Source organism: Homalodisca vitripennis, chromosome 8 (assembly GCF_021130785.1).
Source record: "Homalodisca vitripennis isolate AUS2020 chromosome 8, UT_GWSS_2.1, whole genome shotgun sequence".
In the NCBI taxonomy this organism is placed as follows: Eukaryota; Metazoa; Arthropoda; class Insecta; order Hemiptera; family Cicadellidae; genus Homalodisca; species Homalodisca vitripennis.
In genome coordinates this window covers 74,221,743-74,243,599 of record NC_060214.1, presented here as the reverse complement: position 1 = coordinate 74,243,599, position 21,857 = coordinate 74,221,743, and the positions used below count along the sequence as shown (strand labels likewise).

The 21,857-nt window shown below is 30.1% G+C and overlaps 1 protein-coding gene across 1 annotated transcript in view; it reads right to left on the bottom strand.

The window, feature by feature from the left end:
* Nucleotides 1–927: 927 nt before the first annotated feature.
* LOC124367707 (laccase-3-like) overlaps nt 928–21,857 on the bottom strand; it is a 30,053-nt gene continuing 9,123 nt past the window's right edge. Inside the window, exons 6-14 of the mRNA XM_046824780.1 lie at nt 21,460–21,580; nt 18,354–18,564; nt 15,890–16,113; nt 13,059–13,260; nt 10,102–10,292; nt 7,533–7,734; nt 6,038–6,259; nt 3,943–4,179; nt 928–2,719 (exon numbers count right to left, since the gene is read on the bottom strand). Of these exons, the coding sequence (XP_046680736.1) occupies nt 2,580–2,719; nt 3,943–4,179; nt 6,038–6,259; nt 7,533–7,734; nt 10,102–10,292; nt 13,059–13,260; nt 15,890–16,113; nt 18,354–18,564; nt 21,460–21,580 (1,750 nt within the window). The 3' untranslated portion in view covers nt 928–2,579. The remainder of the gene's footprint in view (nt 2,720–3,942; nt 4,180–6,037; nt 6,260–7,532; nt 7,735–10,101; nt 10,293–13,058; nt 13,261–15,889; nt 16,114–18,353; nt 18,565–21,459; nt 21,581–21,857) is intronic.

The window sequence follows — 21,857 nt, the reverse complement described above, 5'->3', positions numbered from 1 at the left end:
ATATATATATATATATATATATATATATATATATATATATATATATATACGAGTATATATATATATCGAAATACAGTTTCATGAAAAATCTCAAGGCCTTCAGATGAAAGTTTTCTTAACCAATTCTGTTAGATTATGCATTAATATTTTGTTTTTTTAATTGTGATTGATATTAATGTATAATCATAATAATGAGGCAATGCTAAACATAAGGAACACTTAATACAATTTTTTATATGATTTTTTTATGAGGTTGATAATACATAACCTTTTCAAGGTTTTATTATTTTTTTATCCAGAAGGAAATAAATATGTGCGTTCCTTAGTACGATTTTAATTACTTAATTTAAAAATTGTATAATGTCAGCAAATGCATTTGCATTTTTTTCAAAATGTATGAAGAAATGAGAAAGGTAGGTCGGTACAATAGGGCCATAACTGAAAGTACCAATAGGTGACAGTGTCTTAGTTTATTCGAACCTACACGAATTTTGTTGATTCAGTACATAAAATAAGTAGATTTGTAGCCCCGCTTTTACGTGTACTTGTAGCTCCTAGTCACGTAGTCTGGAGTTGAGACCTTGGAGTTGGATCACGTACTTTCCACATACAGTGACTATCCCCGGTGATGGAGTATTACTCAGTGCATCAATCTTCATTTTACTATTTTACTTCTTGGTAAAACTTTGCTTTTTATTTGACATAATTCAATTTAAAATGAGTCTTGTCTCTATAAATCATCAAATATCATTTAGAAATTTAAGGATATTATTATTTACTTATATAATAATACGATATAAACTGCAAGGTATAAATAAAAACAAATTATGTTTTATTAATTTCTGAGCATATTATCGAAGTAAAAATAAATCTACGAAACTCTCCACTATTATAATACATTGTGAGTATACAATATTTAAATATAAATAGGGAGCAAACAGAAAAGACCAATTTTATATGAACTTTTAATAACATACAATATATATTTAAATACTGATAGTTGAATCCCATCTTTCGAAGTTATCAACTTTTGAAATGTAGTGATTATTGATTTGTTAAATATAAAATATTTATTTCTACATTACTACAGTAATACTTTTAATAAATAATGTATTTTGTATATGTTAATTCGATTATAAATTACATCCTACTACCTTCAAGTAATTCTCTATATAATCCAACTACTTTTTTGTGAGCTAATATTCTAATTTTATTCAATTCCGTAAAAACACTAAAAAAAAGACGTCATGAATGCATGCAACATGATGATTTACAAATAAGAATATAGCGTAATTGTTCAATTATATGAGGTTATGCCAAAACACGATACCATTTCCTTCACCTTTTAACATGATACTTCATTCTTCTACATATGAAAGGTATGGTTCTGATATGGTTTTTACTTACAGCTATTGGCACATTTTATCACGCAAAGCTATATTATCCATAAAAGTGTTATATTTAGGACCAATCGAATCAGATTCACGTATGATTTTAGAAATATTCATAATTAAACGTAAATGCTGTATTTTGTACTCGCACAGGAGTTTATAGTACCAAATAAGATCTATGTGATATATTAGAAACATTCATAATTAAACATAAATGCTTAAACATAAATACTCTCTCAGGAGTTTATAAAACGAAATACATAAATAGCCTGCTGGTTGAGGAAAACATATCATTCACTTGTTTTGTGATATTTTTAAACAAGTTGGTGTGTATTGTTTAAAAATATGACATGTACATGTTTGAAAAGTTACAGCCATTTTCAGCCGATGCTCAATAAACGACCCATGTCAAATCGGTAAAATTGAAATGTGATCTTAAAGGTAACAGTATGTTTTATGAATTATTAAACCAAGTAAGGATTTTACACAAACTTTTTTAGCAAACTCTGTCACAAATACTAGGGATACTATTTATGTTCAAGAAGTGTAATACCGCTTGTGAAATTTTTATCAGATGACACTTTTATTTCACTCACTTTAAGTAAACATGCGGGATAAAAACTTAATATTATTATTTACATATATCTTTCAACTTTGCATAAGAATTATTCTAACTAAACCATATTGGTTTGGAAAATATAAAAATAGATAAAGTTATAATTACTTTGGGTATCAAGCCGATATGTACTTCATGATTTAAATCACCGTAAATACCTATGGTATTAAAAAAACTATAAGATTTTGCAGGGTATTTTTTTAATAAGGACCCTCTCTTTTAACTGAAAACTGATGGAAAATGACTCCATATTAATCTTTTTATCCCGATAGAAGGCGACGAAATAAAACCGAATACCCATCGGTAGAATCAGCCAATATCCCAATGGTTATATATTGCCTTTTAACTTTATTCTAATATTAATAAGCAATAAGATAAGACAGACAGTAAAACAATTCTTCTTCTCATTGCTAAACCCAACTTTCACATTGAATCAACACTTCCAACCTTAGCTACTTTATGTGTTATGCTCATTTAATGTAATTGAAATCAAGTAATAGTATGTAGAATTAAAGTTAAATTATGCTAATTAAACTGGTAAACAGTTTATTGGACATGCCAGGACTATGAATTCACGGGTAAGGCAAGAAGTCTCCACACCTGGGGAAGCCTGGAGGTGGTGGAGGGAAAGAATCAACCTCTCCGACCTGCAGTATCCCGCTCATTCCAGTGTCGAGATGGTAGGCGAAGTGGCAGTGGAAAAACCAGAATCCTGGAAAAATTCAAAATATACATACCGCAATACTATTACTGGAATAGTTTAAAATATAGAAGAGGAGGGGGGCATTCTTTGGTAATGTATTTTATATATATATATATATATATATATATATATATATATATTTAAACATTAACATCCTGTTCATAAATAATTCCGATAATACTGAGAAAATTCATTAATTACTGATATCATACGACATTTCGAATTCAAATTTACATAAAACAAAGTAAAGTACAAATAATATAGGTGTTAAATTATTGTTATGATTGAAATTGTTCTAGTTTGGTCTTTTTTTCAGATTGAATTTTTCAACATCAATGTTATCTGCACTTATAAATTAATACAATTCAGTTACTTGTTTTATAAGATTAGTTAAGGTACTTTTTGTACGTACAGTCCAGAAATAAGTGAAGCTTTTCAAATTTTTCTGAATATTTTTCTTTGGAAGTTTTGTAATACGTTTCTCATTATTGTTCTATATATTAACATTATGCTACATGTATCAATATATCTAATCTGCAATTAAACAGAAAATTACAGAAGAAACTCTCTCTCTCTCTCTCTCTCTCTCTCTCTCTCTCTCTCTCTCTCTCTCTCTCTCTACATATATATATATATATATATATATATATATATATATATATATATGTGAATTTTACGTTCAATAAATGTTAAAATTTTAATAAATATTCAAAATATTGCGTTTAAAAGCTTGTGTTAAAGAATAGAAAAAACGTTGTTAAAGTCTAATCAAGGGAGAGTATATTGTATTTTATGTTTAATACACATTAAATATTTAAAAAAATAAACTAAATCCATAAAATGGATTAAGTAAAGTATAAATTTTGTATTTTTGTATCGAATCCATTAATTATTCACAGCTCAAAACACAACACAAAAACGTTGCTAAATTATATTGCTTTAACAAAGGCGTTTTAATTAAACAGTATTATGAGTAAAATGATATTTAAACGTTAGCATTTAATGCCTATAATGAAATGGAATTCAGTTCTCCACTAATTTACTGTGCTGTTTTCGTAGTTTATTAAAATATTGTATTACCCATAGAAACTACAGGAACTCATTAGTAATGGCAAATAACAATCTGTTGTACATGAACTCTCAACTTCAAACCAATACTGATAATTAGTGTTATGATGGAGGTTATAAAACACGAACAAAGTCATCCTTAATCCAATACATTAATAGTTTACCTGGATTATCCGAGTATATCCTGGTAACAATATATCCTCCAGCTGGCAGAGGATAGGTGTCCTTGGTGACCACATCTAAAGGTATCCTAGGACGGTTGTTGGAATCAAGATACTGTTTTAACCGAGGGAAAGACTGATTGAATGGAACGCCTTGTTCAAGTAGCCCCATCTCTAGTATATACGAGTCAAACCCGTGAAGATGAATGGAGTGTGACAATGCTGAAGGATAATATTCAACTGAAAATAGGTTTTAAAATTAAAAATATGCAAGTCATACAGTACATCATATATAAATTTATCAATAAAATTCCTTGTTGCCAGTACACTATACAATAATACATGACCACCATAAAGTTAATCGTTAGCCAATCATTTACAACATCACCTTTTAAACGTTAAAAGACAATTATTTATTTATCGCTGTCCATCATCCAATTGGTTCTCACTCCACTCATCTTACTTTTTCAACTTTTTGCAGTCTCAATCGGTTGGAGATACCTCAGCGCTATAAAATGCTAGGGACAATTAAAAGCATTTCAGCTCAGGTTCTACCACTTTAGTGAAATTACCATTATGTTGGAAATTGTAAAACTGTTGAAGAGATAAATTCCCATATCTGATAGCAGTTTGGTACCAGTACGGTAGTTAACGTACTACATTTAAACACATTAAACCAAAATGTAATACTTTTATTTTTGTGAGTCCTTTCGATAGCAAGGCTATCTTCGTCAGACACATTACAAACGTGATTCGAAAGGCCCAAAACTCCGATCCCTCTCAGAAATAACGAAAGTTATTATTCTACAACAACAATTAATTGTAAACAGTTTTGGGTTAGTTAAGTTAAAATCAAAAAGCTCATCAGTTTATTTTTTACATTAACCTCAGTTGCAAACCCAAGCCATCTTTGAACGGCTGTCATTTTTGACTCGGTTATCCGTTTGAGGTCGGGTTTGCGGCTCTGTACTCTACTAATAAGGACCTTTTATTTGATATACATATCAAACTATGCTTACATTTAAGATTTTCTTCTGACTCCTAGCGGGCCGCCCCCCTGAGGAAGTAGCGGATCACTGAATATGTGATAAAATAGATTTTTATGTCCAGTGACTTTGTGCAAGGTTTTGTAGCTCTATTTGAAATATTTTGAAAAATATTTAACCAACCCGGGACTTTCTGGACAACCTGTATATTTGTCTTTATGACAGTTGCTGACGTTTGGTTATCGCAACAAATGAAGAGACTAAATTTATCTACAGTAATTTAGTGCACACATAAAATCGCAAAAGTGTTTGGAGCGGGGGTTTAGAGTGGGGATTCAGATATATCAGCCACAACCTGACTATTTTCGTATGAGCTTCTCTAGTTAACTCATATTTCACAATGTTTACAGCGCAAAAAAAATAATGTCTGTTTAACAATAAAATATAAAGAATTAACTTTTAACGCTGAAACATTTTGTATGTAACAAGTAACAACACCAGACCTCACTGATGTTGAGTTTATTCGTATATTTACGCAATTTGTTTAAGAACGGAGCTGTAGCCCTGAACATTTTCCCGGGGACTAAACCATTGTTATTTATTTACACTAGATGATAGACGGTGGATTATTTTAACAGATAAGAAGACAGGAGTAATAGTGTGTATAAACGAAATTGGAAGAGGTTAAAAAAGCGTTGTTTTGAATTATTATGAATTTTTAAACCGCATTATTTTTACAACAGTTCATAACATTTTTCAGTGCGTAATTCATTAGTTAAATACATCTTAGTGAGTACAGATTGCAATTATTGAATTAAAACTATGATTATATATAAAAATTTGACTAACATCTCACGTTCTTATCAAAATAAATAACACCAAACAATAAATAACATTCTTAAAGAAAAAGCCAGTGAGTTTAGTATTAAGCAATGTTAATCATGAATCTGAGCAGATTATAATGGGTATTTTATATCATTATATCAAATTGAATACTTAATTCAAGTTTGTTTTAATTTAATGGTTATAAATATAATAAAACAAACAGGTTCACTCTTAACATTCAGAATTCCAAACTAGTTAAATTATGTAACTTGTTAATTTATACATACGTGTATCGACAATGACGATTTCAATGACTTCATAAGCAGGAACTTCAATGACATGGACGCACTCTCTGTGAACTAAGTTCCAGGTATTTGGATCGTAACCGTTCTTGGGACAAAGGACCTCCCGAGGAACCTCCTCATATTGTGAGAGGAGCGGTGAGGGTGCGGGTACATTGACGATACCATTGATTGTGCTTCCGACCGAGTTATTAGTAGCAGGTGACACTGGAAATTACGGATCTATTAAATAACTTAACTGTTTACAAATTGAAAATATTTGAGTGACTAAGTGATGTTTTAAGATATACCAAGCTTGTTAAAATAGAAATTTTACCATTGAATAGAATTATAAATACCACTTTAACACACTAAATAAGTAAATTCAATAATTTCAAGTCAAAAATATTCTGATTTGTGAGATTAAACCAAGAAATAAAGTAAAATTCATAAGGCTTTCAAAAGCCTTGGAAACTATTTTAATACATTGTAATTTGATATATAAGGAGCCACTTTGAAAACATTTCATATTTATCAATGTTAAAATTAAATTTCCCTAGCAATGTATTCTTGCTTTATTAATTTAAAGTATTTAGGTATGTAAGTTTCGAAAGGATTTCGATAGGATTTCAGACATTTTCGATAGTTATATTTTATAATTGATTTTCTTATATAAATATAGTCTATTTTCTGCTTTCTGGACTCCTAAATGTTTTTAGTTGTATTTAATTTCTATTCTTTTTCTTTTTTTCTGTTATTATTGGCAGTTCACTACTGTTCGTTGCCATTGTACTTTACAAGTACATATACTGATTTTCTGCTCATCTGAGGAATATGATTGGTTTCAATATAGTAAGTAAAGTTGTGGTTTCAATATATCATTCCCATAGTATTATTTCTTCAAGCAATACTGACGCACCTGCTCATTTATATCGTTGAAGTCTATATTTTGATTACGGTTGCAATGGTTTGCCTTAAAATCTAGTGCTCAACAGTGTTATCCCTCAGATACTATACTTCATACCACGGTATTCATCTTTTGATAATATTATATTGTACGTAAATGAAGAGGTCAGTACTCCTTTATGAAAATGTTCAACTGTTTCCCTTTTTCATACAACAAATTAAATTCCTAAATAAATGTTTAACATATATTGCGCACTTTAAATTCGGCAAATTTGTATCTTACAACATGTACGTTAAGAGATCTCAATTAAGTTATCATCTAAAATAACTATTTTTCAAAGCCTCAGTATGTATAGGTACTGATATTTCCTACAAATAATGATTTACATACACTTAAGCTGGATAATAACATTCTAGCAAACATGTCGGTATTTTTAGAAACAATGAAAATTCAAAAGTAAAATTGAGCTTGGAATCCTTTTTTAAATCATGTTAGGGTATACAAAATCTTTGATCTTAAGTGTCCCATCTTGGACGATATTTTGTGACCACCACTTTCATTACTATTTATGGCTTCAATGACAAATTATCTTACCAAGGAATACATCATACTCGGGTGAGTTGTAAAGTTCTTCGTCTTCGAAGATGTAAAAGCCAAAAGCCCAATAGATCCGAGTGATACCTTGAGTTCTTCTGATCACTGAAGGGGCGGTATACGCGCTTCTCAAATCGGAGATACACGGTCCTTCACGGACCCTTGACTCATTCGAGCAGGCAGAGTTGACAGGGCTCATTGTCTAGACATTTTAAAACAGATTATTTTATTTACAAGTAGTTTTAAATCTTTTTTTTGAATGTTTACAATTATAAATACTAACGTTATTTATATGCCGGTCGTCACTACATTTTTTTTAAAATCCAGCGTAATTATATTTCACTTAGTTATATATTAGTGCAACACAAGTTTTATGATAGGCTAGTATTTATGTTTAATATGTAAGTTCTTTAATTGTTGTTCCCGTTTGGAACGAGCTGTTTACAATTATTACTCTCCATTATCCTTTGTATTTTACATTCTCTATCCGTTTTTATCCTTATATTCATGTTTATCCCAGCCTTATCATTTTATCTTTGTTAAACCAGAACCTCCTCATTTTAGCTGTAAAAATGTTCTCCAGACTTTCTGTGAGTTAATCTATAAATGTATCCTGTCTAGTTCCAGAATCAAAATCCATCTCATTCTGTTTATTGTTAGATTGGCATCGTTTCTCATCGTCACACATACTTGAAACATAAAAAGTAGTGATTAGAAAACTTTCTGGAATTTATATCGAGTTATATAAGACGTGTAGTATTTTTATACAGTTACAATTTGTATATATTCCATTGCACATTATTATTATGAAATAAATATTACCTATAGTGAGTCATTATTTTAAAGGAATGAGTGGATTTAGTAAAGTAGTTTGGAATAATGAAAAATTTAAATTTTATTTACAACAAAATCATGAATATTTAAGCAAAGTTACACTCTTCACAAAAATACCCAAAATTCAGTCTAGTTAAAGAAAAAATTTACGATTATAATATATTTAGATTTTTTTATTATTTTTATGTTCATAAACATACGAGCTTTTTGTATATAATAATATTTTTTAATAATATATTTTACAGCTATAACTACAAAATGAAAAAATTCAACAGTATATGAAAATACTAAACTTTTTATATACCTGCAACAGCTTGTTTGTTGGGATTATTTTTACTCTTAAAGCACTTGATATGAATTTTATGAAGACAGAAAATGTTTAACTGTTTTTTTAAATAAATCACAGTAAGTTATAGAAATTTGATGTAGGAAATATAAGTAGTTTTGTACTCTGGGTCAAATAAAAAGGACTGTTATTAAAAATTGAAACATGTATGGTATACATATGTTTTGCGTAGATTCAGGCAGGGATTATTGATTTAAGGAATGCAAACTAAATATTATGTAAGAAAACAACATCTGTTATTACAAATAATTCTAGTAGAAACTCTTATTTTATACGAACAACTTATTATTACTTCCAATCATTTTTCATGTACATGCTATAAACAGTACATATTCGTATATTTAGCTGGCATGATCATACCAGTTCCGGAAATCAACATAGATATACATTGTAGTGTCACTAGATAAAGGAATACAACATTTTCCAATATATAATTTTTTATTTCGTGCAAGGCCTTTCTGAATCAAAGATTCCATCAGCAGGCACTTCACAAATTATCAAATGTTTACATTTTTGTAATAATAATAATTAATTTTATAGTAACATATGGTAAACAATTTGGATGTACGGTTAGCCAGTATAAAATATTTAATCAGAATTAAATTTTAATGTTTTAATAAATTGTGATGAGAGTAAAACTGAGTTTTGAATTGGTCCGTCTTGTAATAATAATTACTATAAAATTAATTATTATTACAAAAATGTAAACATTTGTTAATTTGTGAAGTGCCTGATGATGGAATCTTTGATTCAGAAAGGCCTTGCACAAAATAAAAAAATATATATTGGAAAATGTTGTATTCCTTTATCTAGTAATACTACAATTACTCGTTTTTCCAATGCTCCAAGATTCTACATATATATACATACTAATATTTTGTTGTAATATATAGTTGTTCTAAAGATATATTCATAAATTATAACTTAAGGAGATGTAAAGTTTTATCGAAATCTGAAATAAACAATATCTAACCCAAACACTAACTGCACAACCTTTAAAAGGTCTGTAACAAATTGCTTTTGTTTGGCTATTACACAGTGCTAGTTCAGAATACTATTGTAGATAAATAATACAGCTATGATGCTAAACATATTAATAAGATTTATAAAATAAGAAACAAAAAATATAAATATCCTATTTTTAATATCGTGCAATGAAATAACAGGTTGAACCAAGTGAAATAGGGATGGAATGATTATGTAAACAATACCACTATGTTTCAAATTATGAACTGTGTTTGTACTCATTCCTTACTGTCTAATTTCTGAACCTGTGTGAAATTACAATTAAAGATTATAATAATGAACTATAACTAATTGAAAGGCAAAATGATCAGTCAGTAATACGATAATAAATTCTACGACAACCTACAAGTTTAATCAACCTACTATTCCAGGCCTGTTGGAAGCAGTGACGGCGTAGGTTGGTGGTGTAGATGTGGGCGTCCTGCCGGCCCCTCTGTACCTGAGGACGGCTAGCTGGTACGCCCCAGTGGCGTTACAATATCCTATTGTCCTGACCTGTATCCAGTAAGAGTTAACCGTCCTGTTACAATTAACTACGAAACTGTAACGCTCACCTAAGGGCATGCATACTTTGGTTATAGCATAACTTTGTAACAAATTACCATGGAAGTAATAATAAATCTGTAATCAACAATTTCTTACCAATATACCATTACATCATTCTCAGTTTATTAAGAGGCTACGTAACCAGAATCTATTAGCTGATGTCCTGGTTTTATATTATGGGGTGAAGGTAAATACTGTATGGAGTTCACGATTTGAGTAGCGGAAGGAATGCGCCCTCCGCCTGTCAGGGCTCCCTGTCAATACATTTTAATGCATTTATAAAACACTGGGCATGCATGAATTTTAATAGTTTACTTTTTAATGAAATAACATTACGTATTAGATTTGGAATTATAGTAATTCCCACGTTGATAATTATTTTAATATGGTTGTATTAGTAATTATAGTGTTACTTTTGTAGTTATAAATGCATTTCACATGTTTCAAACTAATTGTGTTAAAATGTATTAACTATAGTGTATATAACGATTAAAATTATACTATTAAGGCTTAAGACAACTTGAAAAAGGCAAATGAACGCAGTGTGGACAAGTTTTCGCTGCAAGTTTAGGCATGCATTGCGGTAAAGGGATGGAGTATTTATAACGGTATATTTTTGTAATGGCTAGTTGAAGGAATTCGCTTGAACCTACTCCACCCCATGTACCCCTCGCTACACCTAATTTGAGCTCCCTACAGTAATGAGGATTTAAAATTTTAACCTTACGTAACTTTTTCATTATATGGGTGCAAAATATAAAAATATATTTTTTTTATAATTGTTAATATTGAGTCGTAATCAATAAATTGAACGACCCAACAGGGTCATAAATTATATGCTTTTCGTAACAGAGTTAGTAGAATATTGACATTTGTATGCTACCATACCTTGAATTTTAAGCAAAAGCTATACTAGCTACTAAAAGATTAATAGACATAAATATGTTCTTATAATTTTTTATTTATACATTTAAGTGATTAATTTTTTTAGTTAGAAATCAAACTCCAGTCTATCGCTATCTACCTATGCTTGCCGAATCCCTCTTTCTTCGCCCAAAAACATAAGTAGTTTTAAGCTTGGAAAAGACGTTGTTACTTTACCTTAAACTGGTTCATTATTGATTTCCAGGCTAGAAACATAATTTTACCCTATGAGATGGGATAATTTCTTTATATAATTATTGGAATGCACAAAGCTAAGAATCATGAGAAAAACCAAATTTAATTTCATAGCGTTCTACAAATAATCAAGTTAACATAGTTGTTTTGGCTGTACCGCAATTTTGCCGTCAAGTCTTATCTCTATGCAGTAACACAACTTTATTGCGCGTTAAACAATATTCTGTCGTTTACGTAATTAACACGCTTCATAATAGAAGTTCATGAGAGACAGATGTAAATTTAAAATTGTAAAATACTTGGTTGTCTCAAAAATGTTTGCTCCTACAAATAAAAACAAACTCATCAAAATAAGTTTACACCCAAATAAATATAAATTTAATCAAAATTCTACATCGCAATACATATGTGAACAAGGAAGTTTAAATATGAGATACCAAAAATGTTATTTGTAATTATTTGAGATTATTAAATTACCCTATACTAAAAAAATTTTCGATTGTTATTGTAAAATGTCTAAACAATATATTACAAGGGCTACCATTACCAACATTACTCTATGGGTAAAATATATTTACTGATGATCTCAAATCCAGTTTTATGACTTATTCATTGATCCTATATATATATATATATATATATATATATATATATATATATATATATATATATATATATATATATATATATATATATTCATAGGGTAGAATATATACTGGACAATTCTTAAAGTATGTATAACTTAACAGAAATAATGCAAGTAATTTTTAATAGTCAATAAAACCACGTTTTCAAATAGTCTTAATTTTGGATGTCAAAAGTCAACCAGTTATTTTTAAACCCAGGAAGATATTAAATGGGTTTATCATAAGTTCTTCCTCGATATTCCATTGCCATTATTCTAAAGTGTATATTTAATAATTTTAAAATCCAAATGTAGTTACAGCGTACTCAGATGAAGGTTGAGAGCCCGTTCTGTCTTCGAATACATTCTCAGCCAATGTAGGAGAGTAAACTCAACTACTGATTATAATTGGTTTTAATGCTTTTTCATATTTTATTTTGAATAAAATTCAAAACAATTCAATAACATAAAATTTGTGTGCTTATCAATCATTTTACACAGTCAAGAGATAAATTATTATCCTAACTTTGTGACTTCTTAACACTGGACAAGGAATTGCTAAAAACAATTCATAGGGAGCCGTGGTAAATAGAGAAACAACATACCACATGTTTAAAACCGTTGGTGCCATTTGAATGAAACATCACTACTCATGTAAACATGGAATAAACCTTTTCTAATAATGAACCCCAGAACAGAAAAAGTAATTTCAGAAATATATTTCATTATTTTCGCACACTAAAGTGAAATAATATATTTAACGATTAAGAAACTTAAATAAAAAAAATTAATAACTTTTAAATCATGGTTGCTAAAAATACATGATACTAATAAAGAGATATTCTTTCACTGAATAATTTAAGTTTTTTTCCCAATTAGAACTAAATTTAGACTACTAATAGATGTTTAAATATAACGTAAAGTTTGCTAAGTCGGAAGGAGGGAGACAAATACTGGAATATTGCATTATAAAACTATTGTGCTGTTTAATTTTTTGTTTCTGAATCAATTAAATACTTTAACATTTTACCTGGAGACATGGTAATGCTATCAACTCTGTAAGGCTTTATGGACCCTGCGTCCGCTGCGATGATCACCATGTCATGGTTCTCTATAGTTAACACATACTGGCACTCAGTACAGGTTCCGGCTATAACTCGGAAGACATAGCGGTTTCCTTGAGTCACGTTGAATTCAGCAAATGGCGTCGTTGTAAGTTTAGTGCCATTTCTCTGGAATGTGGAAAGGTAAAGTTCATGTGTTACAATTAGGCTTTTTAAAATCCAAGCAAATAAATGTTTTTAACTCTTAATTTAAAGTATTTGAGGGTTAAAATTAAACAACTTTAGCTGAAACTGATTTATTATCTGGTACCGCAATGCTCCCACCTACCATCTTAACCTGTGTTATAAGAAAGAGAGAATTGAACAATTTTTACAAAATCTCAATTTAATCTGTCTGCATGGGTTTGCATTTTATTCATTATGGCTTAAAATATTATATACTAGCTAATTTACGGGTCTTTTTCGTTTAAGGGCCAGCACCTTACAAACATAGTATACCTGACGGACAGTGCATTTAATCGTTTTTTTTGGCGTTATTAGTTCGTAGGGCAGTAGTCCAGGTAAAACTTCTAGTATAAACTCGTCTTATCTTATTAGTGATAAACGCGCGCTGCTTATCTTTTGCCTGTAATGAAACCTGCGTTAGTTCTGTCTGAGTTTTGTGTCAATAAAGAGTGGTGAGTTGATCTGGGCTTGGACTTTGCAAGCTCGAGTTAATTTTTTTCTAAAAGAGCAAGCAGCGCAGAGCGCTGCGCAGCGGGCATGCATCGCGTGATCTGAGTTTTGAATAGGCAAGCTAGGGTCTTTTGTGCTGGCCCTTAAACGAAAATTGTAAACTGATAATATATTCAAATCACTTTTTGGAAATATGTAAGCGTAATACTCCATTAAAAAGTTTTTCAAATCTTAAAAAGTTACTTTAACTTAATAAAAGTGAATTCTGAGCAAATAAAACATATTTTATGAATGATGCACAAATGTCAATTAAAGTCTTCTCTACGCAAAGACAACAAAACGTATAATAAAAATATCTGACTGCTCTGTTAAAAATACGTATTGTTGGAACAAATGTATTATAGGATTTGGGACATTATCTATCGTTTTATGTTACAAAAGGTATAACACAACGTTTCTAGGATTGGAATCTACTCTCTTTGCCAGGTGGGGGAGGTATTATTACATACACAAATAAAGAACAGAAGAATAAAAGAAGGGAAAAAGGATTCCAGCATACCCAAATGCTACTTGGATCGACTCCAACTCCACTTTTGATCCAAAGTTGTCACTGGACAAATTGTAAGTGCCGACCATGAGTCATGAGTATGAGAATCACAATAATATTTTACACCAGAACAGGCGAAAGTAGAATACTAACAATAATATCGATGTTGGCTCTTTCGTCGGGACCGCGGCGTGTCATCTGGAACAAAGGGGATGGTCAGGAGGAGGAAGGGAAAAAGGCAAGCCGCTTGGGGCCATATGTGCCGTGATAATGCCTGGACTAAACTGCAAGCAGCTTTTTGTGTATATTTGAACACTTTTATTTCCCTTCTCTTTTGTTTCTGTTCTTTATTTTTTATGTTTTAATACCTCTCCCACCTGTTTAAGGGGATAGATTCCAATCCGAAAAGTTGTGTTATACATTTTGTAACATATAACATTAGTACATATCCGACATCCTGTTATATTTATCTTACCTCGTTAATAACAAACTTTAAACAAAGAAATATATAATTGTACCTTCAATATTACACTACTTAGAATAATATTATTTTCCTATCAAGACGTTTAAAATGAAGGTTAATAGATTGATTCATGATTGAAATTGTTGACCCCTCGCCATAAATTTTTTTGGTTATGGATGGTACCTCTCATATCACAGTAATATTAATTTTAAAGGCGTAAACGGAAATCAGGAATGTTGAGAATTGGATTTCTTAGGGTTTACTGTATTCGTCATAGTCTTTAGAGTTTTAATTATCTTTAAACGTATCCAATCATGCGTAGATACCTTATGAAATAACAACCAGTTTTAAAAATTCTAGTACATAATTGTTATATAAAATTGGGTTTTATGGAAGGCATTACGTCATTTACATCTGTTACAGCTCATTATACATAACATAACTATAAAGAAGTAGGATGCCCGACAAGGTCGAATTCAGATTTTAAAATGTTCTTAGATGGCCGCATCTACTGACACCGATGTGGTGGACATAGGTAAAAGCGATCGCAATGGATAACTGAGTGAATAGGATTAAAAATAAATTTGTGTTTGTTATGTGTGATATGTTATTTCTGCAAAGTAATATTTGAGTTTCATAATTCATTAATTTTTAACGCAGAATAAGTGCCAAATTAATTGTTTTTTTGGTTATCTGTTTATTAGTTTCTTTTTTGAGGTAAAATGTAAGTAACGGTCCTTTGACCTAATTTAGGCTATGTAGAAATGTACAATTGTACCAATATTCCTTAACAGATTATTTACTCCTGCATTCACATATGTTCATTTCTTATAAATTTTCTTCACTAAGAGTATATTTTTCCTCCACATATTTTTCCTGACATTTGTTGTTCTTAAAAAATAATTTCATGACAAAAACCGATATATCTGAAAATAATTACAATAACTGTATTTAAAACAGGAGTATGTACCTTATTGAGATGAAAAATACCATGTGAGCCTATAGCTTTATTTATTTAATTATTTTTACTTTTATAATGTGAATGATAAAATAATTTTAATTTAATATAGTGCAATATTTTGAAAGTAAAAATAAAAACAGTACATCCTTACTGTCAAGTACTGTCCTCTTCCATTTATGAGATACGTCAGAGGCCTTTGATCGGTTCGGTCGTAACGCAAACCCGGCAACATGGCGTCAGCTACAAGGTGGTGCCAGTCCTGCACTACGATCATGTGCGATGGCAGATCGAAATCGTACAGATTACTGTTGACGTCATCAGCCCGTGGTACTCTGATCATGAGACCACCTACAATACCGTCAACCTTCTGGAGACCTAAGGTCATAACGGAGTAATCAGTTTTAAAGATAACAGCACAGAAAATTGCTGGGCATACGCAATCATAGTAAATATATATTAGTTAAAAATAATTAAAACTATAAAAATTTTCAATTTTGAGGTATTTTATAATAATACTAGTATTTTTTTATTTAATGGGTTCTCCATTAACAAATGTGTCTTTAAATTTGTGTTTACTTTAAGGCAAATGATAATATACGTGTAAAATTCACAAATAATATATTTAGGGCACTTATTGTAAGTAGGCAGCCTTTGATAACAGTGTAACTGATTTAAAAGAGTTACAAAAATACATTCTGTAATATAAAACGGTAACCATAACGTAAAAAAGAGCAGTTATTACAATTAACAAAATAATCAGTAGTAATAAAAACTAAACAATAATGGAGACGTAAATACAAAATATTTGATCCAATTAATGTGTTTGGGTATTACATTCTTTTAAGGTACATTCTAAGAATATCATTTTTTTAACGGTCTCACTTCAAATTTTGTATAATACAAGTAAGATTTTAAATGTGGTTTCATAAATGAATTTTAATTAAAATTAATTATTTCTCCAAGGATAATAACAAAATTATACATATGGAAAACATATATAGTCACTATACCATTAAAAACTTAAAATAACTTATTTTTAAATTAAACTACAAAAAAGATTTTTTTAAGGATTTGTAATTTAACTAGGCTCATTCCTGTGATTTTCTTTATTTGAGTAATCGTTTAAAAGTGTTTCAGTTTGTGATATGTTTATTACGTTTATTCATAGATATTAGTTGCCAATGACATAACTTCTAAATATAACGGTCCATTATAACACGGCATAAATTTGCTTACGCAATTAAATTCTTATTAATGTTTTTGTCCACTGGGTAGCGGATCTTTCAATAAAACTATTGTTAATTTATAGATTTCATGATGTATACTAGAAATGATTGCCCATTGTTAAACCTTTAAAAACATGATGTTTTGGCTAATCAGTGTGTCCACAAAGTCACGTCCCACTTTTAAGGGATTATAGCTACTCTACTATTAATCGCAGGTCTACGATACAGACATAAATAAAAACATTTGTTTATAAATTTTAGTTTGAATTGGCTGAGTTACTACTTTTCTCATTTGAGGCAAAAATTTTTATGAAAAAAAATTTAATAAAGTAAAGTAAAGTAAAGTAAAGATACCTTGTGAAGATTTAGCTGAAGAAGATATCAGATTGCAGATCTCGAAATTCTAGTGTTACTGATTTTTTTTTCAACGATGAAAAATTTCCGGAGAAAATCCAGTTTTCATCAAAATCCTTCCATCGTGAAAAATAAAGTTCAAACAAAGATGCCTTATTTTACACGGCGAAGTTAGGACTAAGAAGCCCTCTCTATCTTTATTATTACGGTTAAAATGGACCATGTACTCAATTAGTATATCTAGCTTACTCAAAACTCTAGTATTAAAATCAGAAGAATATTAAGGAGAAAAAAATCAAAACTGTGTCGCAGGCTAGGTGGGAACAACGGGGAACAATGGGAACCTTGGGAACAACGGCTTAAAGGTGACTTCCGAACTACCACCAATGACCGGGCAGGAGTACTGCTTGCAAGGACATGATCGCTCAGCGGTCACCCATCCAAACGGCAGCTACGCTCAGCGTTATTTAATCCGTCTTGCGATAACCGTTTTACCCTCTACACTGCGCCATTGGAAACTTTGCAAAGAAACATTCTGTGTATTATATGGCTAACAGAATTTTATACTGTGATTGCGGCGCAACGTGAGTATCTTCAAATATTCCATGAAAATCCTCTGACAGACAAAGCATTTATTGATGAGATAAAACGTTAAATGAAACAGATAACTTTTGGGCAGAACGCTAACAGGTAAGCTACAAACAGGATTTGTTTCCCCATGAAGACTGTGCCATAAATTTAAGAAGTATACAGGGGAATAATGTCATTATCTAGTCTCAAACGTTTTACAGTTTTTACCTAGCCTGGACACAGTTTTGAATTTTTTCTCCTTAATATTCTTCTGATTTTAGTACTAGACTTTTGAGTAAGCTAGATATACAAATTGAGGACATGGTCCATTTTAACTGTAATTTAAACGTTTTTAATTTTAAACTACAACTCGTATTTTTAATTGATAAACTCAACCATTATTTTGAAATTTTGAAATTGTTGTTCTACTTATTTTTAAAGGCAGATCACCAGGAAGTATATTACCATCGTGAGAGTGGTAGAAGTGAAGGCCGGGATCGTCAGCAATAAAAGTGTAGCGAAATATAGTTGACTCTACAATTGGACATTGTGTTACCATGGGAACGCCGTCCATGAACTTATAGTTCCTCATTTTCATCCCATGCCAGTGGATCGTCGTGCTTCTTCCAGGCATTGCGTTTTTAACGTCTACTACAATTAGATCTCCTGCACATACCTAAAAAAATTTGTATACATTATATACATAGTTTTTCGTTCTTTTGCTTTGATTTGTTCTACCTTTTTTGCAACAAGCAACTTAACTGAAGTAACTTATGTGAGACTGAAAACTGAACAATATAGACAGCGAACGAATTTTACTTTATCGTTAACAAGTTAAAAACTGAAAATTTGGGGATGTGAACAAAAATGCGTAGCATATTGTTTTGTATGCAAAGCAATAATTTTTATTTTAGTTGTGAATTGTTATTTTTATAAACTAACGACAAATTTTTGGCGATCCAATCAAATCCAGATCTTAATATAGATTTACTCTTAGCAAGAGTACATGAGTCACACTTTTTTTGTTTATTGCAAATGTTTCACAAATAACTTTGAACTTTTAGTTAAAGAATCTGTGCAATGTGCTCATACAGTTTGGATTTGTTATGCTGACAACATATTTGCACTATTTAACAAAAATTAAAACCTTGATAACTTTATAAATTAACTACCTTTATATTACTCCAGCGTTAACTGCATTAAATTAAGTGATGAAATAGAATCGAACAACTCACTTCCCTTTTTAGATAAAGTACAAATAAGAAAAAAATGTAATACTATTACAGTTCAATACATACTGCAAACAAACCCACACTGACCGTCGTATAATACATTAATCAAATCATCCACCAGTCTAGCATTCATTTATTTACCGATTATTAAATGCTCCTATTTCACAAGAAAATACTTTAAAAAAGATCTTGGTATATAAAGTGTTGCTTTTTCTATTAGGTATAAATCGGATTTTGTTGCATACATGTTCAATAACGCTAAAAATAACATGATAAAAAGTTGACACTCTTACCAGTTAAAAACACAATCACCAATTCGATTAGCATTGCAGGACACATATATCAAAATATGTACATAAATAATTTTAAAATCCTACAAACACTAATGTCACATATGAAACGAAAAGTAAATTGAAAAATGAATTGAAAGAGCCTAAAGATGGCGAACAAAATAAAAATAAATCAGGTGCAATTTGATAAATCCAACAGGAAATACATTGGACGGATAAACAAAAATCATACAAGATTTAAAGAAAACTGCTCCCACTGTTGCACTTCACTATCTGTACACACTATCTCAAAAGATAACCTAGAACTATTAAATCATTTTAAAACACTAAAATATTTGAAAGCGTCCTATTACATTAATCAAGCACAGAATATTTAATAAATCAAGGAGATGAGATGCAAAGAAATTCAATATTAGTTATAAAAATAACTTGAGTAAAAAAAATTACAGAGTATAATTATGTCATTATAATTATTGTGTACACTACGCCACACATGATAAAAGATATTACAGTCACATTTGTTTAAATGTTATTAAAATTAAACTAATTTACTATTTGTATTTAATTTTGTGCTGTGTCTGACAAAGATAGCATTTTAACTTCCACCAAGAATACAAAGCAGAAAGATAGCATTGCTATCGAAAGGCATATTTGTACAGTTATTTATAAAATATATATATTATTTATAAAGTATGTGTATGTGTGTGTACATATATAATATTGCATGCTTAAAACACAGATATTGACTAAACATTTATCTGTATAACTATTTAGAGGAGAAAAATCTTGATACATAAAAAAAATAACAAACTTCAAACAAAAAATAACCTTCAAACAAAGAAAAATCTATCCTTCCCAATGTCCTAAAATGCGTTTATCATCTGACGTTATGGTAGAGCCAAACATAACTTAAAATATCGTTTCAAATATTGACACTGAATTGATCTTTCCCAACGTATGTTTACAAAACAAGATACATTTTTATTTAGTATCTTACTAATAAAACTGTAAGAATAACCCTAAGTTTGTTTTATACAATAAATCTTCATCAGTGCGTTTTATCTACAGTTTACTTAACTATTAGTTACAAACCAGCCAGAAAGGAAACTCCTAGGGCCTACCATTTCGATTTCATAACACTATTCTTGATATTTTGCACTTTTTAGTTGACACGATAATTAATCTACTTTTTGTATTGAGTGCCTACTCCAGGATAACGAAAACACTTCTATTAGGTATCTAGTAATTAAATTAGATTGTCTATAAAATTAGTACATATTCAGGTACTATATAAAAACGAAACTCTAATAAACTGTTAATGTATCAAAGCTTTCAACGTGACATGTAAAAGTTTGCACAGCACGAGCAATATATGTTTTAGCTTTTGTTTCAACTTTTCGAAACCTAAATTAATGTCTCTGTGATATCCTAGTACACCGGATATAACAGATAAAATATACATATCATAATAGACAAAACATTACGATATTTATTGCTGTTTTTGTGCGAAAAGTTTTGAATTATACTTTTATATCGCTCCATTTGGTTGTGCATGCATTATACATTATGCTAATACATATACATCGGAATGGCTGGTTTAGAAGGAAGTAAATATATGAAATATAACTGTGGTTGACAATAAGGTAAGGGGAAATTGTTAACATTCGCAATTTAATTCTTAAATTTTTTTTAACTATTCTTAATAAAACATTAAAATTTACTAAGGATGTTTACAGAATTTATTAGTACATAGTATGGTTGCTCACAAGTTATAAATTGAACTTTTAACTTATAAAAGGTGGTATCTTTGATATATGTAAATAACAAAAATAGCTTTGTCATTTATAAACCATAATATATTTCATCTGAATTGTAACAACTGCTAACCAAATTTAGAAACAAATAGAGGGTATTTTTTAGCTGATTTTTCAACTGTGTTTAATAAAATAAGTTTAAAAATTCGGTAAATTGATTTAAAGCTTAAGAGGACTGTATTAAATTCCTATGTATCCTAAAATTTTATAAAATATGTTACCCCTTTTATTATACCTGAATAGATGGCCCAGGCATGCGCCGGTTTATAGTGAGGATGCTTCTCTCTACCCCGTCTGCTACAACACACCCTTTTTTATTGCAGTCATTGAAATTAGTGGAACAGTTACCACACGCTCTGTAAAACAACAAAGATTATTTTAGGATAAGAATTTATACTTTTAAGGATATTGTATAAGTTATATTTTACTGCTCCGTATAATAATAAGTATATTTTATATTTAAATATTGACCTGTGATAGTACCTATATAGCTTATACTATGTTGCCGACGACTTAACTTTCTTCCCTTTCTTTATTTCATTTTATTTTGGTAGAATGTAGTTTTTTTTCTAACGAGACTGCATGGCAATTCGGGGTAAGTACTACATAATAATAGATCTATTCTTCAGTTCT